Source organism: Eschrichtius robustus, chromosome 1 (assembly GCF_028021215.1).
Source record: "Eschrichtius robustus isolate mEscRob2 chromosome 1, mEscRob2.pri, whole genome shotgun sequence".
Classification (NCBI taxonomy): domain Eukaryota; kingdom Metazoa; phylum Chordata; class Mammalia; order Artiodactyla; family Eschrichtiidae; genus Eschrichtius; species Eschrichtius robustus.
This window is the reverse complement of record NC_090824.1, coordinates 151,221,519-151,244,274: the sequence shown is the minus strand read 5'-3', so window position 1 is coordinate 151,244,274 and position 22,756 is coordinate 151,221,519. Positions and strand designations below refer to the sequence as shown.

The 22,756-nt window shown below is 42.6% G+C and overlaps 1 protein-coding gene across 1 annotated transcript in view; it reads right to left on the bottom strand.

Annotated features, from left to right (window-relative positions):
• Positions 1-22,756, bottom strand: part of LOC137772902 (protein FAM169BP-like) — an 82,880-nt gene that overhangs the window by 6,060 nt on the left and 54,064 nt on the right. Inside the window, 2 exon segments of the mRNA XM_068557070.1 lie at positions 121-252; positions 4,032-4,214. Coding sequence (XP_068413171.1) covers positions 121-252; positions 4,032-4,214 — 315 coding nt within the window.

Sequence of the window (22,756 nt, the reverse complement as noted above, 5' to 3'; positions counted from 1 at the left end):
TGCAACAGCAACAAACAGAACGTCTGCGCAGCCTGACTCGATCCGCACCAGTGAATCTGTGCTTCTGTTACCGACACTGGAAATAACCAGACCAAAGGGCATGCTTTCACCCCGACTCACAATCTGGACGCCTTGCCTGTTGAAGCTGAACCTTCAGCCAGATGTTGACTCGCTGGCCCCAGGCTCCTGGGGGCTCCGCCTCCCACAGGCGCCCCCGCTCCTCTGGATGCGCCACCAGGAACTTCCTACAGACTGAGGGGAAGTTGCACACAGGAGTCAGGGAGGCCCACGCAGCCCTGGTGCACACACGCCGGCCCTCATCTGCATCCCCAGGCACGGCCACTTCCGTCCTTCCTGCAGCCTGGCCCGGCCCACCCCCAGCTCTCTGCTCTGCCACGGCTCCACGCCAACCCCCCCGCCCGCCATCCTCCTCACCCGCCTCCCACTTTCATCCATCCCATTTAGCCTGCTCAGGCGGCCACAACAAAACACCACACACCCAGGGCCTTAAACAACAGACATTTATTGTCTCGCAGCTCTGGAGGCTGGAAGTCTGAGAGCAAGGTGTTGGCAGGCTTGCCTTCTCCTGAGACCTCTCTCCTTGGCTTGGAGATGGCTCCTTCTTACTGTGTCTTCACACCGTCTTCCTTCCGTACCCTTCTGTGTCCTAGTCTCCTCTTCTTACTGGGACCTCCTCTTACCAGTCCTATTGGATCAGGGCCCACCCTTATGACCTCATCTAACCTCAGTTACCTCCTTATAGACCCCATCTCCACGTACAGTCACCTTGGGGGTTAGAATCTGGGGGGGACCCAATTCAGCCCATAATGGCACCCCACCCGGTCCTCTCCACAGGCACTGTCCTTCCTCTTTCTGAGCCTCCACAGCCCTCTTCTCCCAGGGGCCTTTCAGCTCATCCACAGACGCCTTGACTCCAGAACCCCCTCAAGGTTGTAGACTTTTATGCCACGTTCACAGGGCGAGCATTTCCACGTGGCAGGGCCCCGAATCCAGCCGAATGGGAAGCAGCTCCTGGTCCTGCAGGTGCTGGGGGCTCCATCAGGCCCAGGGCAAGAGCACAGATGGAAACCCACAGAGCATGACGCTAAGTACTCAAAAGGTGTAAGCCAAGCTAGCCGAGTGCTAGATAGAATGTTCTGCTCTCCTGTCTTGACAAATATAACTTCTTAACAGCAGGAAAAGCCAGTTTCAAATTTAGAATTCTTAGACTCCTTGGAGTTTTGCACCTGAATGTGGCAATGCCAAGAGCGCTGGCCCCCAGCTGGCAGCCCACCCCCTCCTCCCACCCCAGCTCCCAGCATGTGGCAAGGGGCCTGTGCATACAAATGTGGACACCACGCCCACGCTCCACCTACATCCCACCAGCAGCTATCCCAGGGCCTAAGGCTGTGCAAATTGGTGGCGTCCTCTGCTCTTAGGGGCACAGATCCAGGATGGAGTCCACTTGGGCCCTTGGCAGCCCCTGGCAGGAATCCTGGGGTTCTGGTAGCCTGAGCTGGTTTAGGAGCGGCCTGCACCCAGGTGAAAACGTCCTCTTGGGCCCACAGATTCCTTATTCCGTGGAGAGAGATGCAGCTTCAAGAGGGTGCTAAAGCGTGGGGCCCTGGGCAGGAGGCCCTCTGGGCCACTTCAAGGGCAGGACTGTACCGGATAAAAGGCGGTCAGTGAAGCGTGAACCAGCCACACCCGGCCCGGCCTTGAGCCTCCAGCTGCTGCTTTGTCCTGCTTTGTCCACACTCTGCCTGCTCACCCATCAGCCCAGGCACAATCAGGGTGACGTAGAAGCTCAAGGCCCCAGCACCCTTGGCTGGACAACTGAGACCCCAAGTGTGATTCAGAATCAGTACCTTCAGATCTCCTTTCCCTACCAGGTGGAGATACAGGCCCCTGCAAGGGTCTCTGCAGTGCTGACCTGGGGGTGGTCCCCGCCCTTTGGAGCCTGCTCCTGCCCAGGGGAGACCGAGGTGGCTGCCCTGGGGGCCAACACGCTCAAACAAAGTCTCAGAGCTGAAATGAGAATGAGGGGAGGGACAGACAGCACGTGAGCATGGACAGAGAACCAGTGCCAGAGTTCCAGAACTTTCCAACACCTCCAAGTGAGCAAACCAGTGCAGCAAGCCTCCAGTATTCTTTGCACACATTCAGGATCTTCAGAGTTTTGTGAGAGATGGAGAGTTTGAAAATACAAAGAAATGACCAAACCCACTTGAGGAAAATATGTTTTCGCCTGGTTTTCTTATGACTTCCGAGCAACAGAAGTTTCCTTGCCTTTCGCAGCTTTTCTCTCCTAACTGTTGTTCTCACACCATAAGGACACTGGAAACTCAATAGTAAGAGTCCAAAAGTATCTGTACGACAAGAAGTGAGGCAGGGCCCAGTGTGGGGTGGATGTGCTTCATGGGGGACCAGTGGATCCTGGGAGATGCTCCCCAGTATCTCCCACCCTTGCTGATTTGGAGTGAAACATTTACCATCAGGGCTTTCTGAATTTCCTCTGGCAAATACATATTAAGATTTCTTTTCCAGAACCTGGAGAAGGATTGTGGTAGTTCATGTTATATGTCAACTTGAGTGGGCCAGGGGTATCCAGACATTTCGTCAAACATTATTCTGGGTGTGTCTGGGAGGGTGTTTTTGGATGAGATTCACATTTTTATTTATTTATTTATTTATTTATTTATTTATTTATGGCTGTGTTGGGTCTTCATTGCTGTGTGAGGGCTTTCTCTAGTTGTGGCGAGTGGGGGCTACTCTTCGTTGCGGTGTGCAGGCTTCTCATTGTGGTGGCTTCTCTTTGTTGCAGAGCATGCTCTCCAGGCGTGCAGGCTTCAGTAGTTGTGGCATGTGGGCTCAGTAGTTGTGGCTCACGGGCTCTAGAGCGTAGGCTCAGTAGTTGTGGCACACGGGCTTAACTGCTCTACAGCATGTGGGATCTTCCCAGACCAGGGGTTGAACCCGTGTCCCCTGCATTGGCAGGCGGATTCTTAACCACTGCGCCACCAGGGAAGTTCTGGGATTCACATCTGAATCCATAGACAGAGTAAAGCAGATTGCCCTCCCCATCGTGGGTGGACCTCAGCCAATCAGTTGAGGGCCTGACTACAAACAAAAAGTCTGACCCTCCCACAAGTGAGAGGAACTCCTCCTGCCTGACTGACTGAGCTGGGACATTGGTCTTTTCCTATCTTTGGACTTGAACTGAAACACTGGCTTTTCTTGGGTCCCAAGCCTGTTGACATTTGGACTGAAAACATACCATCAGTCCTCCTGAGCCTCCAGCTTGCTGACTGTAGATCTTAGGATATCTCAATCTCCACGTTGTCTGAGCCAATTCCTTATAATAAATCTCTTCTCTCTCTTTCCCTCTTCCTCCCTCCCTCCCTCTCTCTCTCTCTCTCTCTCTCTCTCTCTCTCTCTCTCTCTCTCTCTCTCTCTATATATATATATATATATATATATATATATATATATATATATATATATCCTACCGGTTCTGTTTCTCTGGAGAACCCTGACTAATACACGGACTCAGTAGGACAAGAGCAGATGGGGGGAGCCATCTTCTGCAGTAAGAGCTACACAGGTGCCCAGGGCTCAGTGCATTTGGAGCTTGCCTTCCCTCAGCTCCTGGTCCCCCTGGGCCTCCAAGTTGGAAAGGCAAAGTGATGACTACCATCTTCCCGTGCAAGAGCAAAGGCCCTCTGAGGCCCAGCAACAACCAGTAGCACAGTGGGTTCCCTGGATTCTGCTTCTCTCTGACGCTGTGTTGATTTGGTTCTTATTATTTCTAAATCCAATTCTTTCTCAGGGACTGGGAAAGGTTCGCCCCTTGTGATCAAGCTTAAAGTCTCAGTGCTGAAGCAACAGGAGATTTCTCAGAGGAAAGAGAAAACCCACAGGTGTGCCATGGTGCTGGCGGCTCTGAGGGACCTCCCGCCCCAGAATCATCTGGAACCCACCTGAGTTACCCATCCCCGTTACCCAAGCGCTCCTCCCGATGCAGTGATTACCTTGGTACATGGCAGGGGAGATGGGCCAGCTGATGCCCAGGGCCTCGTCCTCTCGGAACGTCTGGCAGAAGTCCCTCAGCATGGCCAGGCCCAGGCCCTGGCGGCGATGGTTCCTCCGGACAAACACAGTGTCTAAGACAGGCAGCAGGTAGCACACACCCATGCCATCACCACACAGGCTACCTGAGGGGAAAGCAAGAGACACGTGCTGTCCCCTGGGCTGGTCTAGCCTGCCAGGACCCGGCGGGACTCCCACTTGCCAGGTCACTGGTACCACCTGGAAGCAGTGCAGCCTCACAAACTAAACCACTGAAGACCAAACAGCAGATAACCCTAAACCACCAGCTCTCCAGCTTACTGGGCAGCCCACACATTGTCAGTTGCCGTGAGCAAGGCCACTAGGCTATTGCCCTGAAATGAAATGCAAACCCAGGTGACTGAGCAGAGCGAGGCCGTCGCGCATCCAGACTCCTCACACCCCTCCCTCACTGTGCACAGTTCAGAGACCCCCAAAGCCAAGGAGGAGCATCTGGGCAACATCAAAGTTCTCCCTGATGTGGGCTGAGAGACCCAGCCAACGCATCTCCACAGCATGGACTTGTTCAGAGTTCACCATGGCCAATTATGGCAAAGTACACTTGACCCAAACAGACTAAGTCCTGTTTCCCATAGAACATCAACGACCCTGCTATTGCAGAGCAAGAGAGGCTACAGCTGGCACCTCTCCCACTTTTCTACCCTGAATTTAACTTTACTGCAACCAGCACTAACACCAGCAAAGTTGCTGTTTCTGCAACAGGAACCTACCCTTGCAGTCAGTCACCTCTGTTGTCACCCTAGCTAGAAATGCCACACACACCCAACTATATCACCTTCCTCACTTCCCAGCTGCACAGTTGCCTGTGCTCTAGATGCACTGGAATCCAGGAAGAGAAATATGTTGTGTAGTCAGTTCCTATTGGAAGAGGTGGTATTTGTGCCTGCAAAGATTCAAAGTTGAGTAATTTCCCAAACAAACAAAAAAACGATTCTGAGTCTAATTAGCCAGGCTGAATTGCAGAGCTACATGCTACTGTAGTGAACTGTTTGAAAAATGGCCACAATTATTCCCCTTCCTATATCCACACACCTTTGCATGTGATTTTGAAGGTCCTCCCATCAAGATATGGGGTCTATTTCCTCTCCCCTTCAATCTTGCTGGCCAGGTGACTCACTTTGAGCAACAGAATGAAGCTGGCAAGAGCACACCCATTCCGAGCCTAGGCCTCTCAGGGTCCAGGGCCCCTCCATTCTTTCACAGATCCCTATCACTCACCACAAGAACAAACCCAGGCTAGCCTGCCACCAGGAGAGAAACATGGCCCAGGCACCCAGCCAACATCTAGCTGGTCTTAAGAAACAGGTGGGCAGGTGACCACAGACACATAGGCCAGCCCAGCCTAGGGCAGAAAACCACCCAGCTGAGCCTCACCAAAATCGCCAACCAAAAGAATGGTAAGCTAAATAAATAGTTGGTTTTGTGCCCAATATGAATGAATAAATAAATAATCTGTGACCAATGAGCAACCCCAATTCACTTGAGATGGTAATTGTAAAGAATTTGGACTTTACCCTCAATGTGCCTGAAATGACAGCACCAACTGGGTTGGAATTATATAACTTCCAATTTTATAGACAACAAGAACAATCGTCCCCAAACAGTGAAGTCCTTCAAAGCTAAGAATGTTTAAAATTAAATAAAGATACAATTCCACTCACAACAGCATTAAAAAGTAAATACTCAGGAATATATTTAACAAAAGAAGCATAAGCCTTAAATACTGAAAAGCACAAAACATTGTTGAGGGAAATTAAAGAAGATCTAAATAAATGAAGAGAAATTCCATGCTCATGGATTGGATCAGGGTCCCCAACCTCCAAGCCACAGACCAGTACCGGTCCGTGGCCTGTTAGGAACCAGGCCACACAGCAGGAGGTGAGCAGCGGGCGAGTGAGCGAAGCTTCATCTGTATTTACAGCCGCTCCCCATCACTCGTATTACCGCTGGAGCTCCACCTCCTGTCAGATCAGTGGCGGCAATTAGATTCTCATAGGAGCACAAACCCTCCTGTGAACTGTGCATGCGAGGGATCTAGGTTGTGCACTCCTTATGAGAATCTAATGCCTGATGATCTGAGGTGGAGCTGAGGCTGTGATGCTAGCACTGGGGAGTGGCTGCAAATACAGATTATCATTAGCAGAGAGGTTTGACTGCACAGAGACCACAATAAATCAACTGCTTGCAGAATCATATCAAAACCCTATCAGCGAGTGGCAAGTGACCATTAAGCTGCATCTTACAGAATAGACTGGACATAAGCAACACACTTCAGGTGTCACTGTCTCCCATCACCCCCAGATGGGACCATCTAGTTGCAGGAAAACAAGCTCAGGGCTCCCACTGATTCTGCATTATGGTGAGTTGAATAATTATTTCATTATATATTAAAATGTAATAATAATAGAAATAAAGTGCACAATAAATGTAATGCGCTTGAATCATCCCAAAGCCATACCCCACCCCCCCGGTCCATGGAAAAACTGTCTTCCACGAAACCAGTCCCTGGTGCCAAAAAGGTTGGGGACTGCTGGATTGGATGCCTCAATACTGTTAAGTTGCCAATTCTTCCCAAACTGACCTGTAAGTTTAACACCAGTCCTATCAAAATCCCAGCAGGCTCTTTTGTGGAAATTGACAAGCTGAGAGTAAAATTCACGTGAAATGCAAAGTCTCTAGGATAAACAAAACAGAAAAAAAAAAAAAGGAAGAAGAACAAAGTTGGAGGTTTTATATTCACCAATTTCAAAGCTTCTTATAAAATCAAGGTAATCAGACAGTGTGATAATGGTGCAACAGTGGGCATATAGATCAATGGAGGAGAAGTGAGAGTCCAGAAGTAAACTGTTACACTCCGAATTTCTACAAAATGCCATGGTAACTCAGTGGGGGAAAAGACAGACTTTTCAACAAACTGTGGTGGAATGACTGGACATCCATAAGCCAAAAATTAATTAATTAATTAAAAATGAACAAATTAATGAATGAAGCTGCAACAGAACAAAGCCCAGAATGAGACCCACACAAACACAGTCAACTGATCTCTGACAAAGGAGCAAAGCAAAATGAATAGAGGAAGGACAGTCTTTTCAACAAGTAATGCTGGGACAGTTGGACGTTCACATGCAAAACCACGAATCTAGACACAGACCTTAAACCCTTCACAAAATGTAGCTCAAAATGGATCACAGACACAAACGTACAATGCAAAACTACAGAACTAGATGATAACATAGGAGAAAATCTAGATGACTTTGGGTTTGGCAATAAACTTGTACATACAGCATCAAAGGCATGATCCATGAAAGAAAAAATTGAGAGTTGAATTTCATTAAAATCAAATTTTTCTGCTCTGTGAAGAACACTGTCAGGAGAATGAGAAGCCACAAACTGGGGGAAAAAATATCTTCAAAAGACATATCTGATAAAGAACTATTATCCAAAATATACAAAGAGCTCATAAAACTCAACAATAAAAAAACAAACAACTTGATTAAAAACTGGGCCAGGGCTTCCCTGGTGGCGCAGTGGTTGAGGGTCTGCCTGCCAATGTGGGGGACACAGGTTCAAGCCCTGGTCTGGGAGGATCCCACATGCCACAGAGCAACTAGGCCCGTGAGCCACAATTACTGAGCCTGCGCGTCTGGAGCCTGTGCTCCACAACAAGAGGAGCCGCAATAATGAGAGGCCCACGCACCGCGATGAAGAGTGGCCTCCACTTGCCACAACTAGAGAAAGCCCTCGCACAGAAACGAAGACCCAACACAGCCATAAATAAATAAATAAATAAATAAAAATTAAACTTAAAAAAAAAAAAAAAGTGGGCCAAAGACCTTAATAGACACCTCACCAAAGAAGCTGTACACATGGCAAGTAACATATGAGAAGCTGTGCCACATCATATATCATCAGGGAAATAAAAATTTTAAAACAGTGAGATACTACCATACACCTATTAGAATGGCCAAAATCCATAACACTGAAAACACCAAAATGCTGTTGAAGATGTGGAGCAAAAGGAACTCTCCTTCATTGTTGGTGGGAATGCAAAATGGTACAGCCACACTGGATGACAGCTTGGTGGTTTCTTTTCTTTTCTTTTTTTTTTTTTTTAATTTTTGTTTGCATTGAGCCTTCGTTGCTGCATGCAGGCTTTCTCTAGTTGTGGCGAGCGGGGGCTACTCTTTGTTGTGGTGCATGGGGCTCCTCACTGCGGTGGCTTCTCTTGTTATGGAGCACGGGCTCTAGGTGCACGGGCTTCAGTAGTTGTGGCACACAGGCTAAGAAGTTCTGGCTCACGGGCTCTAGACAGCAGGCTCAGGAGTTGTGGCGCATGGGCTTAGCTGCTCCGCAGCATGTGGGATCCTCCCGGACCAGGGATCGAACTCGTGTCCCCAAAATTGGCAGGCGGATTCTTAACCACTGCGCCACCAGGGAAGTCCCAGCTTGGTGCTTTCTTACAAAACTAAACCTACTCTTACCATAGGATCCAGCAATTGTGCTCATTTATATTTACCTGAAGGAGTTGAGAACTTATGTCTACTCAAAAACCTGCACACAAATGTTTATAATGCCTATATTCATAATTACCAAAACTTGGAAGCAACCAATATATGCTTCAATGGGGGAGTGGATAAATAAATTATGGTACATCCAGATAATGGAATACTAGTCAGTGCTAAAAGGAAATGAGCTATCATGCCATAAAAAGATATAGAGAAACCTTACAGCATATTACTAAGTAAAAGAAGCCAATCCACAAAGGCTACATAGCATACAATTACAATTATATCTTCTGGAAAAGGCAAAACTACGAAGGTAGTAAAAATATTAGTGGTTGCCAAGGGGTAGGGGAGAGCAAGGGATGAATAGGTGGAACACAGGGTTTTTAGGGCAGTGAAGCTACTCTGTATGATGGTACAATGATAGAACATGTCTTTACACATTTGTCGAAACCCACAGAACGTACAACACAAAGAATGAACCCTAATGTAAACTATGGACTTTAGTTAATAATAATGTATTCTTATGGATTGAATTGTGTCTCCCCAAACCCCCAGTACCTCAGAATGTGTCTGATTTGGAGACAGGGCCTTTAAGAGGTGATGAACTCAAAACGAGGTCTCTAGATGGGCTCTAATCCAATCCAGTTGGTGTCCTTATAAGAAGAGGAAATTTGGACACACAGAGGGACACCAAGAATGCACACACACACAGGAAAACTGTGAGAGGACACACCGAGAAGATGGTCATCATAAGCCAAGACATAGGCCTTGGAAGAAACCAAACTTGCCTACACCTTGACCTTGGACTTCCAGCCTCCAGAACCGTGTGAAAATTAATTTCTGTTGTTTAAGCCACCCAACGTGTGGTGCTCTGTTATGGCAGCCCTAGCCGACTAATACATGCATCAATATTGGTTTATGAATTATAATAAATGTACCACACTAATGCAATATGTTAATAATAGAGGAAACTCTGTGTGTGTGGAGGGGGATGAGAACTCTCTGCACTTTCTGCTCAATTTTTCTATAAACCTAAAGCTGTTTTAAAAAGTAAAATCTGCTAATATTATTTTAATTTTTATTTATTTATTTATTATTTATTTATTTATGGCTGTGTTGGGTCTTCATTTCTGTGCGAGGGCTTTCTCCAGTTGCGGCAAGCGGGCACCACTCTTCATCGTTGTGCGCGGGCCTCTCACTGTCGCGGCCTCTCTTGCTGCGGAGCACAGGCTCCAGACGCGCAGGCTCAGTAATTGTGGCTCACGGGCCCAGCTGCTCCGCGGCATGTGGGATCTTCCCAGACCAGGGCTCGAACCCGTGTCCCCTGCATTGGCAGGCAGATTCTCAACCACTGCGCCACCAGGGAAGCCCAAATCTGCTAATTTTTTAATGTATAAGGTATTTTTAAAAATGAAGCTGGACCCTTACTTCACATCATATAAAAAATTAATTCAAGATGTATCTAGACATAAATATGAGTTAAAACTGTAAAGCTTTTAGAAGAAAACACAGAAGGAAATCTTCACAACCTTGGGTTAGGCAAAGAGTTCTTAGCTTTGACATCAATGGACACAACCAACTGGTAAATCTGACTTCATCAAAATTAACTTGGTACTTCAAAAGACACCACAAAGAAAATAAAAAGACAAGCCACAGACTGTAAGAAAACGTTGCAAATCACATTCCTGATAAAAGACATATCCAGACTATATGAAGAACTCTTATAATTCAACAACAAGAAAATCAACAACCAATTACAAATGGACAGATGATCTGAACAGACATTTCTTCAAAGAAGACATACAAATGGTTAATAATCAGTGAAAAGATACTCAACATCATTAGTCATTTAAAAACGCAAATTAAAACCACAATGAAATGCCACTTTTGACCTACTAAATGGCTATAATCAAAAAGACAAGCAAGTGTTGACAAGATGTGGAGAAATTGGAACCCTCATATACTGCTGCTGGGAATACATAATGGTACAGAAACTTTGTCAAATAATTTGGCAGTTTCTTAAAAAGTTAAAACATATGCTAACCAAAGACCCACCAGTTCTGCTCCTAGGAACCCACTTAAGAGAAACAAAAACATGTCCATACAAAGACATGTATGCAAGTATTTATACCAGCATTATTCATAATAGCCAAAAACTGGAAACCATACTGGTAAATGCATAAACAAAATGTGGTACAGTCATACCATGGAACATTACTCAGCAATAAAAAGGAATAAAATACTAATATATGCTGTAATTTGGATGAACCTCAAAAACACCAAGCTGAGTGAAAGAAGCCAGACACAGAAGACCACATACTGTATCTTTCCATTTATATGAAACATCCAGGAAAGGCAAATTGATGGAGACAGAGAGCAGAGCAGTCGTTTCCTAGAGCTGAGATGGAAAGAGACTGACACCAAAAAGGCAACTTTTGGGGGTGATGGAAATATCTAAAATCTGGATTGTGGTGCTGGTTATACAACTCTCTAAATTTGCTTTAAAAAAGTCACTGAATGGTACACTTAAAATTGGCAACTTTTATGGGATGTAAAATTATACTTCAAAAAAACTGATTTGAAAAGATACAATGAATTGTATTAAATTGTATTAGAAAGATACAATTAAGTAAGGAAAGGGAAAAATAATAACTTTACAGTATAGAAAGGGGGTAGACACCCCCTTGAGTGATCAGGGTGAATATCACCAGTAGTAACGCTGGCATCTTGTACCCCACACCTGATGTGACCACGTGAGGAGAAGCATGCTTCACTGTGCCCCAAACCCATAACCCTGGTCAAATCATGAGACAATATCATACAAACCTAAATTAATGGACATTCCATAAACCTCCTGACCAGTACTCCTTAAAAGTGTCCAGGTCATGAAAGACAAGGAAAACCAAGAAATGGCCCCAAATTGGTAGGGGAGGCTAAGAAGACCGGAAGATTAAAGACAACAAAGACTCCTGATCAGATCCTACAAGAGAAGGACATGGCTGGAAGATCAGCCAATGTTAGTTTCTCAGTTTTGACCATTGTGCCATGGTTATGTAAGATGCTAACATTAGGGCAAGGTGAGCGAAGGGTATAACAGGAGCTCTCTGTCCTATCTTTGCAACTCTTCTGTAAAACTAAAATTATTTCAAAATAAAAATCTGGGGTAGGGTAGAGGAACACTGCACCAGCCCTTCCTAAAGGCTCATCATACCTTCAAGTTGGTCAAATAAAACCCATCTCAATTCACAAAGCCAACAAATTGGCCTCTTAATAAGAATATTAATGAACTGCAATAAGAATAGTACAGCCTGATTGTGAACGGGGCTGAGACAGTAAGCTGGTTGCACACAAATGGACTCTCCATTCATAATCAGAACATAAAATCCTAGGAAACCTTCCCACATACAATAGCACAGAACAGTTAGTAGGAACCCTAGCCATGATCTCATCCACTCTACCCATTTTATAGACATGGCAGCTGACAGGGGCAAGAAAGGTTAAAAACATAGGACTTGGCTCCTTTTTGTCAGTAACAGCTGCCCAACTGGCTCTCATCAGCTCATGGGGAGTGTTGATACCACAGCAAAGAAATTAAAGGGAAGGAGACAAAAAGGATAGAAATGAATTAAAACAAAAACAAAGATACAACATAAAGTATTTTTTAAAAAATTCAAGAGTTGCTAAAGCCAGAAAGAAGACAATTCATAAAGCGCATTAGGAATTAAAATAGACATATCACTATAGATGTGGAAGAAATTTAAAAGGTAAGAGAATACTGTAAATAACTATAGGCCAATAGATTTGAACAGATGAAAAGGACAAATTCCTAAGATAATACAACCCACCAAAACTGACTCACAGAAAAACAGGAAAACTAAACTATCCTATGACCATGGAAATCTGAACGCAGTAGTTTAAATCCCTCCCACACTGAACACACCAGGTCAGGTGACTTTAGAGATAAGTTCTGCCAACTTTCCCAGGAAAGCCTTCCAGAGCACAGAAAAAGAGACATTAGTCCCTGACTCAGCCTATGAGCACAGTGTAACCTTTTCAGAGAAAAAGATAAAAAGCAGATGAAGATCAGATAATTAAGCAAATAACAGTAGTTCCTGAACATAAGACAAAAAACTTAAACCAATAGTAGCAAACCGAACTCAACAAAGTTACTCCACTGGTAACTGGTTTCTCTGCTCATGCCCCAGGTTGTTCTGGGGGAGATACAGATGATCAATAAGGTATCCAGGGTGAAACTACCACCCCCAGGCATGAACTAACACCACACAGAGGGCTTTTCCATCAACAGCCTGGGAGGACCTGAAGAAGGAACCTCTGTGAGGATAAGACGAAGCCCACCAAAGAGTAAAGGAGGGGGCACCAGCAGGCTATCCCCCAACAATACGTACCCCAACAGATCAAAGACAAAGAGGAAGACAGTTACTCTAGGAAGAGAGGAATATATTCTTAGGATACCTAAGACAGACGGTGCACCATAGGGAAGTGATAGCAGCAGACAGCCAGGAAGTAGTGGAAAAAACTGTATCTGCTTCAAAAAGATTTGTCAGGAAGGAAGACGACATAAAAGACAAGCGGCAAGACAAACGCCATAGTGTATTTCCACTGCCCAGATGTCTTGACACCCAAGACCTGGGCACCAGGAAAGTTAAGGTGTGGGTGCACAGAACGCAAAAGAGCCAAGTGCCCGGCCAAAGCTCTCTTCACACTTCCTTTTGCAAAGCTGCATTTGTGCGGCTGTGAGCACCCGTCCGGTTTGTACTGCTAATCCCCAAAGGCAATATGCTGACAGTAGCTGCTGCAGACACTTGGCTCTGTGGAGCATTTTAAGAATAATTGCTCTAAAAATCCAAATGCAGGCCAAGTAGTCACAGTTGCTAGTCCAAGAGATTAAGTGCAAACTATAAAGCTATTTGGGATACTCTTAAACCTGGGAAACTCAAAACAGTAGTAGCTAAAAGTGTTAACTTTCGCTAACCGTTGACACTATCTTTTCGTGACAATCATACTGCATGCCTGTCATGAGCCCGCTTCACAAGGTTAGAGCCACACTCCCTGGGCACCTGGGGCAGCTGAGCATCTATTGACGATACCAGTAAATGGTCTGGATGTTCCCGAATTCTCCCCACCGAGGAGCATTACTAACATCAATTTGGATAAAATCATTTTTTTTTAATATGAGACATTTAAACCGTATTCTCTAGAACAGGGGCTGGCAAACTTTTTCTGTAAGGGTCAGGTAGAAAATACTTTAGGCTTTGGGGACAACCACTCACCCCTGCAGTTGTAGAGCAAAATCAGCCATGCACAATACGAATGCGCGAAGCTGTGTTTCAATAAAATTTTATTTACAAAAACAGACAACAGGCAGAATTTGGTCTACGGGCCATAGCTGCCAACACCTGCTCCAGAAAAACATCGCTTTTAACAAGCAAGACTAAGTGTTCAGAATCCTATTTGTATAATAATCGTCTTTTCTCAAAAACAACTGAAAATAATGCATTAATATGAACCACCCCAAAACTAGATATACTTGGAGATAAGCTTTAGTTATATTGTTTCCTCTTTGAAAAGTATCATTTCTTTCTATATGTTTGACTATTATAACAGGAATTTATTTATAAGGTGACGTAAAATTAGATTCGTTTTTAAAATATTGAAGAAAAACTTATCTGCTTAAAGGAAATAACCTTGGCCAAGTTGGATTTATCCAGGTGGTTTAACGTAAGAAAATTTGTATCAGTAATTCATCTCATTTGTCAATTACAGGAGAAAGAACTGCTTCAGTTTAATATAACACTGGACTCTGCACATTATCCAGTTCATATGACACAGAACATAGAAAAAAATTTTTAAAGCAAAAGAAACTACCACTGAAAATGCATGCCTTAGGTGAGTGGATCTCAAACTCTAGAATGAAACATGAGAATCACCTGGAGGGCTTGTTAAAACAGAGGTTGTTGGGCCCCATTCCAGTGCCGGGGGTCTGGGGCAGAGCCCAAGAACTCCTGTGGCCCAGGACACAGAAGCAGCACAGAGTGTGCTGCTGGAACATTCTATCCACTAGGCATTATCCATTGTGCAGCAATGAAGGGCTGCCTGGTGGTCCTGACTGGAGGTATTCCAGCCCAGGCTGAGACTTTATCAACTGGATCCTCCCATGGATGATTATGGGGTGTCTACTCAGCCACGGTTTTTCTTTAAAACTGCCCCTACCACAGCCCCAATTAAAGAGCTGAGGCTAGGTGGCCATATCGGAAGCACGAAAGCCTGCCCACCAAGGTGGACCCATGATCCACAAGAACTCAATCCGCAGGCCAGCTGGACCAACTTGATTCTTTCAAGAGGTTTTGAATGAAGTGAAACTGGGACCATAATAGGTCTCAGCCATTTAAGGCGGTACAGGTAGAGCCGGGTGGGCATCACGGCAAACTACAGTCAAGGTTACGAGGAAGCAGGAAACATAAGTGAGCAAAGGAAGCTGGCTTGCAAAGATGAGAATGCAGCAGTAGCTGGGTACCCATCCCAGCATAGGAAGCCGGTCTGCGCCCCATGAACTTCCCCTGCACCCTTCCAATACGCCATCTTGCAAGCCCTTCTCTTCCTCGCGACAGCAACCCCTTTCTCATCGGACAGCAGAGCTGGTACCTGAACCTACACCACACTCCCACTACTCCGCTTTTGCTGCTTATGTCTCCACTAAAGTCCAGAAGATGGCATGAAGGCCCCCTGCTTGAGGGGACAACAGGGTAGGAGTGGCCTGTGACATGGAGTATCAGGGGGAGCGGAGAGCAGAAGGCCCTGGTGACCCGCAGGGCAGCTGAGGCCACTTCAAGGCATCACAGCCATCTCGCAGGTCACACGCTTGTCTAGATGGCAAATCACTTAATTGAACACTTTTAAGTGCCATTCCTGTTTTCATGATTTGCATTAGTGTTGGGCTTTCAGGAATCTGAAACACAAAGCTGTTCTTTACATTTTTTTATACAGAAGCAAAATACTTACTAGCTCTGCCTTAAATCGGCCGACTCTCCACTTAGCAGTCCAGTGTTTTCTTCCCTTGAATGCTGTCTTGTGGACTAATGGTTTGAGGGCAAAAGTAAAACCCCACTAATTTTGATTATCTAGGGAGAATTTCAGCATAAAATAATGAAATGATTAAAGTGTCAATATTTTGTAAGAAAGGCAATTATGGAACTATCAAACGAAGGAAGAAACTCAAACTGGCCCATTAACAAATGTTCCCAAAGAGAGGTCTGCCTGAAAAGATCTCATTCATTCTATACCAAGGCACCCACTTGTTTCAAAACTGAATGCTCTCCTCACACTAAAGAGGCACAAACTACTGACAGACACAATGATGTGGGTGAGTCGCAAAAGCATCATGAAAAAGTGAAACAAGTCAGTCTCACAAGGCTACATACGGTATGATTCCACTACATGACATTCCAGAAAAGATAAAACTACAGTGATAGAGAACAGATCAGTGGTTGCCAGGGATTATGGGTGGGGGGCAAAGGGGTGGAAAAGATTGGAACAAGAAAGAGTTTTGGAGGGGGGTGGAGAAGTATCCTGTATTTTAATTATGGTTGTGATTATAAAATCCACAGAACTGAAAAGCCAAAAATAAGATCAATTTTACTGTCCGATAATTTTTTTAATAATACTTAAAGTCACACACATACAAAAATGAATGTGCTTAGAAACAATGCATACTCTTAAAAAGGTGCAACCTGCCCCCCGTGATCCAGTTTATGCAATGAATCTGCATATTTTCTTTTCCTCACAGAATGAAATTATAAGCTGCAGCCTAGCTGAAACTAAATTAACAGATATTCTGAATCATGTGGATCTAAGCTAATGAAGAGAAATTGTACTGCTGCAAAGTTGGGAAGCACGCCACGTGCTACGCCCATAACCTAGGTATCAACACAACATTACATGAAGCTGTGACAAGCACCAAGGACAGGGCCATGACTGAAGAAACACCATTAACTGTTCTGAACTTTTGAACTATGAACTCCTCCTATAGTCAATTAAACCACAAGTACTCGCCAGTGATTTTTTTCACAAATCGTATGTGTAAAATAATAAAACAATGTAAATAATATCTATTCACTATCTAAATTATTTTTTGCTTAATTTACCGGCCTGTTGCTAATATCAACCGTTTTTAATTCATCAAAACAAATCCCTCTCTCAACTTATAGAAAGGGTTGGGAAAGCAAGGAATAAAATTCTATGATTCATCCCTGGACAGAGTCCCCATCAGATGATGATGGTAAATTAAGTGGTCATGCAGAGTCTCAGATATAATAACGATCTTAAAAACAAATTTTTAAAAATCACTCACAGATACCATAAGGCATTCAAAAGCACATAGAAACCAGAAGAAATTTTAATTTCAGAAAACTGCAAATGAAATAGGTTAAAACCTGTGAGTTTGCAGCTTACTGGCCACAGGGTATAACTCAACCCCCAAGGCTACAGAAAATATTGGTGGGAAACGCTGCAGCCTTACCAGCTAAAGGGTTCAAAGATCAAATTTTAGGACTAGGAAAGTAGCTGGAAATTTAAAGGCTCAGTGGCAACATGGAAACCACAGAATGAATGAAACCTTAATTCAGAGCAACTGCCCAAATCCCTGGCTCATAAATAATCTACACATGAGTGAAGGAGAACCCAGAGGACTCAACCAAAAGAAGTCAGAAACCAGAGCGATATCCACCCTTGAAAGATGGAACTACACATGATCAGATCTGTGACTCTGGTGCTTTTCTTAATCAAGTACATTCTTCAGCTTGGGCAGCTCAACTGGCAGAAAGCTGAAACCAAATGGGTTTGACGGGTAAGGGTACAGAGCCCAAAGCCAGCAGACACAAGGAAACCACAGGGATCAGCAACGTCCATACCCAAATCTTTGTCGGGCCATCAACTTTGCAGGCACAGGGAAGACCTCTACAGAGCCAGGCTACAAAAGCAGCCATGAGACATCGTACTAACACGTGTCAGCAGCTACATATCAAAGGAGACAGAGTTTGTGATTTGAATCCAGGCAAGCTAAATACCTCCCAGATCAAAAATCCTCAAAAACACACACATAAAAAGTCAGAGTTGCTGCAATATATCTGCAACATCTAGTCTTCAAACAGCACATGCAAAGAAACAGGAAACTGTGACCCACACTCAGGAAAAAAAAAAAAAAAAAACAGATATAGTCAATATAACTGATTTTATCTTTTTCTTTTTTCTTTAGATTTATTTTTTATTGAGGTAACATTGGTTTATAACATTATATACGTTTCACATGTACAACAATATATTTATACTTTTGAATACCCTACACTGCGCTCATCACCAAAAATTTAGTTTTCATTTGTCACCATACAGTTGATCCCCTTTACCCATTTCACCTTCCCCCTTCCACTCCCTCCCCTGGTAACCACTACTCTGTTCTCTGTATCTAGGTGCTTGTTTTATTAGGTTTTGTTTGTTCATTTATTTTGGGGGTTTGTTTGTTTGTTTTTATATTTCACATATGAGAAATCATGCAGTATTTTTCTTTCTCCATCTGACTTATTTCATTTAGCATAATGCCCTCAAGTTCTGTCCATGTTGTCAGAAACAGCAAGTTTTCGTCTTTTTTATGGCTGCATAGTATTCCATGGTGTATGTATGCCACATCTTCTCCATCCATTCATCTGCTGATGGGTATTTAAGTTGTTTCCATGTCTTGGCTGTTGTAAATAATGCTGTGATGAACATATATCTTTTTGAATTAGTGTTTTCATATTCTTTAGAAACTCAGATGTAGGATAGCTGGATCATATAATAGTTCTATTCTTAATTTTTTGAGGGATCTCCATACTGTTTTCCATAGTGGCTGTACCAGTTTACATTCCTACCAACAGTGTATGGGACCATATAAAGGCTCCCTTTTCTCCACATCCTCGCCAACACTTGTTATTTCTTGCCTTTTTGAAAACAGCTATTCCAACAGGCATGAGGTGATATCTCACTGCAGTTCTGATTTGCATTTCCCCAATAATTAGTGATGTCAAACATCTTTTCATATGCCTGTTGGCCATCTGTATGTCTTCTTTGGGAAAATGTCTATTCAGATCCTCTGCTCATTTTTTTTAATCAAGTTGTTTATTTTTCTGTTGTTGAGTTGTATGAGTTCTTTAAATATTTTGTATATTAACATTTTATAAGATGTACATTTACAAATATCTTCTCCCATTTGGTAGTTTATCTTTTCATTTTGTTGATGGTCTCCTTTGTTGCATGGAAGCTTTTAAGTTTGATGTAGTTTATTTTTGCTTTTGTTTCCTTTGCCTGAGGAGACAGATCTAGAAAGATATTGCTAAGACCAATGTCAAAGAGTATACTGACTATGTTTCCTGCTAGGAGTTTTATGGTTTCAGATCTTTCATTCAAGTCTTTAATCCATTTTGACTTGATTTTTGCGTATGTTGTGAGATAGTGTCTAGTTTCATTTGTTTGCATGTGGCTGTCCAGATTCGTCAACACCATTTATTGGAGAGACTATCCTTTCCCCGTTGTATGTTCTTTGCTCCTTTGTTGTAAGTTAATAGTTCATATGTGTGAGTTTATGCCTGGGTTCTCATTTCCATTCCATTGATCTATGTATGTTTTTCTGCAAATACCATGCTGTTTTAATTGCTATAGCTTTGTAAAAGAGTGTGAAATTAGGGAGTGTGATACCTCCAGCTTTGCCCTTTTTCTCAGGATTGCTTTGACTATTTGAATATTTGAAGTCTTTTATGGTTCCACATAAATTCTAGAATTTCTTTAATTTCTATGAAAAATATCCTTGGTATTTTGATAGCGATTGCATTAAATCTGTAGATTGCTTTAGGTAATATGGATGTTTTAACAATTTTAATTCTTCCAATCCATGAGCACAGAATATCTTTCCATTTATTTTTGTCTTCTTCCATTTCAGGTCTTTCACCTCCTTGTTAAATTTATTCCTAGGTATTTGATTCCTTTTGTTGCAATTGTAAATGGTATTATTTTCTTAATTTCTCTTTCTGCTAGCTCATCGTTAGCATATAGAAACATAGCACATTTTTGTATGTTGATTTTATACCTTGCAACTTCACTGTATTTGATTGTTATTGCTGAGTTCTTTGGTAGAGTCTTTAAGCTTTTCTATATATAAAATCATATCATCTGCAAATAGTTTTACTTCTTCCTTTCTAATTTGGATGCCTTTTATTTCTTGCCTAATTGCCCTGGCTAGAACTTCCGATATTATATTAAATAAGAGTGGCAAGAGTCAGTACCCTTATCTTGTTCCTGATTTTAGAGGGAGAGCTTTCAGTTTTTCATGACTGAGTATGATGTTAGCTGTGGGTTTGCTATACATGGCCTTTATTATGTTGAAGTATGTCCCTTCTACATCACTTTATTAAGAATGTTTATCACAAGTGGGCATTTAATTTTGTCAACTGCTTTTTCTAGATCTACTGAGATAATCATATGTTTTTTATCCTTCATTTTGTTTATGTGCTGTATCATGCTGACTGACTTGTATATGTTGAACCACCCTTGCATCTCTGGAATAAATCCCACTTCATCATGGTGTATGAACCTTTTAATGTATTGTTGGATTTTGTCTGCTAATATTTTGTTGAGGGTTTTACAACTATGTTTATCAGAGATATTGAACTATGTTCATCATAGACATATAACTATTTTCATCACTGTGTGTGTGTGTGTGTGTGTGTGTGTGTGTGTGTGTGCTGTCTTTGTCTGATTTTTGTATCAGGATGATGCTGTCCTTGCAAAACAAGTTAGGAAGCATTCCCTTCTATTACATTTTTTGGAAGAGTTTGGGAAGGACAGGCATTAAAGCTTTGAATATTTAGTAGAATTCACCTGTGAAGCTGTCTGGTTCTGAACCTCTGTTTTGGGGGGAGCTTCTTGACTACTGTTTCAATCTCTGTACTAGTGATCAGTCTATTCAGATTTTCTGTTTCTTCATGATTCAGTCTTGGACAGTTGTATGATTCTAAGAATGTGTCCATTTCTTCTAAGTTGTCCACTTTGTTGCATATAGCTAGCTATTCATAATATCCTCTTGTAATCCTTGGTATTTCTGTGGTATCTGTTGTTATTTCTCCTCTTCTGATTTTATTATTTCTTTCCTCCTACTGACTTTGGGCTTTGTTTGTTCTTCTTTTTCTAGTTCCTTTCAGTGTAAGTTTAAATTGTTCGAGATTTTTCTTGTATCTTGAGGTAGGCCTGTTTTGCTATAAACTTCCCTCTTAGTACCACTTTTGCTGCATCCTATAAATTTTGGTATGTCATCTTTTCATCTTAATTTATCTTCAGGTAATTTTTTATTTCTCCTTTGATTTCTTCATCAACCCAATAGTCGTTCAGTAGCACTTTGTTCAGTCTCCATATATCTGCGATTTTTTCCAGATTTCTTCTTGTAGTTGGTTTCTAGTTTCATACCATTGTGATCAGAAAAGATGCTTGATGTGATTTCAATCTTCTTAAATTTACTGAGACTTGTTTTGTGTCCCAACATATGGCCTACCCTTGAGAAAGTTCCATGTGCACTTGAGAAGACTGTGTATTACGCTGCATTTGGATGGAATGTTCTGTACAAATCTATCCAATACATCTGGTCTAATGTTTCATTTAAGACCTCAGTTTCCTTGTTGATTTTTTTGCCTGGACGATCTATCCATTAATGTAAGTGGCGTGTTAAAGTCCCCTACTATTATTATGTTGCTGTCAATTTCTCCCTTTAGGTCTGTTAATAATTGTTTTATATATTTTGGTGCTCCTATGTTAAATGCATATATATATATATGCATTATACATACATATATATATCAATCACTGAGTTTTCTTGATAAATTGTCCCTTTTATTATTATATACTGTCCATTTTTGTCTCTTGTTACCTTTTTGGGCTTTAAGTCCATTTTGTCTGCTGAGTATGGCTACACCCACTTTTGACTGGCATTTGCTTGGAGTGTTATCTTCCATCCCTTCACTTTTAGCCTATGTTTGTCTTTAGAGCTGAGGTGAGTCTCCTGTAATATATGGTTGTTTCTTGTTTTTTCATCCATCCAGCCACTCTGTGTCTTTTGATTGGTGAATTCACTCCATTTACATTTAGGGTAATTATTGGTAAATGAGGACTTACTACTGCCATTTTATCTTTTGTTTTCTGGTTTCTCTATATCACTGTTGTTGGTTTTTCCTTGTGTTTCAGCCTGCCATCTTGGTTTGGTGGTTTTCTATGATTTTTTTTCAGTTTCCTCCTTTTTTATGTTTATTGTCTCTGCTCTAGATTTATGTTTTGTGGTTACCATGAGGTTTGTATAAAACGTCTCGTAGATAAAATCGTCCTTTTTCTGCTGATCGCATCTTATCTTCATTTACCTATAGGGTGTCTGACCTTTTCCCCTTCCCCTTCTGCATTTTTGTTGTCTCAAATTATCCCTTTTCATGTTGTGAGTTTGTTGCCAAATTGAAGTAGCTATAATCATTTTTTCTGATTTTCCCCCTTTAACCTTTATGCTATAATAAAATGTTTAATACCTATTCTGATAAAGAGTTACAATTTTCTGATTCTACGTATCACCTTACTCACAGTTTTGTGTCCTTTTACCTTCTTGTTTCTGGTAAAAGACCTCCTTTCAACATTTCTTGTAAGGCACATCTAGTGTTGATGAACTCCCTCAGTTTTTAGTTACCTGGGGAAGTCTTTATTCCTCCTTTATATCTGAGTGATAATATTGTTGGATAAAATATTCTTGGGTGATGGTTTTTATCTTTCAGTATCTTAAGGATGTCATTCTACTCCCTCCTGGCCTCCTCGTCGACTTTCTGCTGAGAAATCTTCTGATAGCCTCTGTGGGTTCCCTTGTAGGTTACCATCCTTTTTTTTCCCTGGCTGCCTTTAAAAATTCTTTCTTTGTCATTGACTTTTGACAATTTTAATATGATGTGTCTTAAAGAAGGTCTTTTTGCATTGAGGCAATTAGGTGTTCTCTTAGCTTCATGGGCGTGTATATCAAGTTTCTTCTGCAGGTTTGAGAATTTCTCAGCTATGATTTC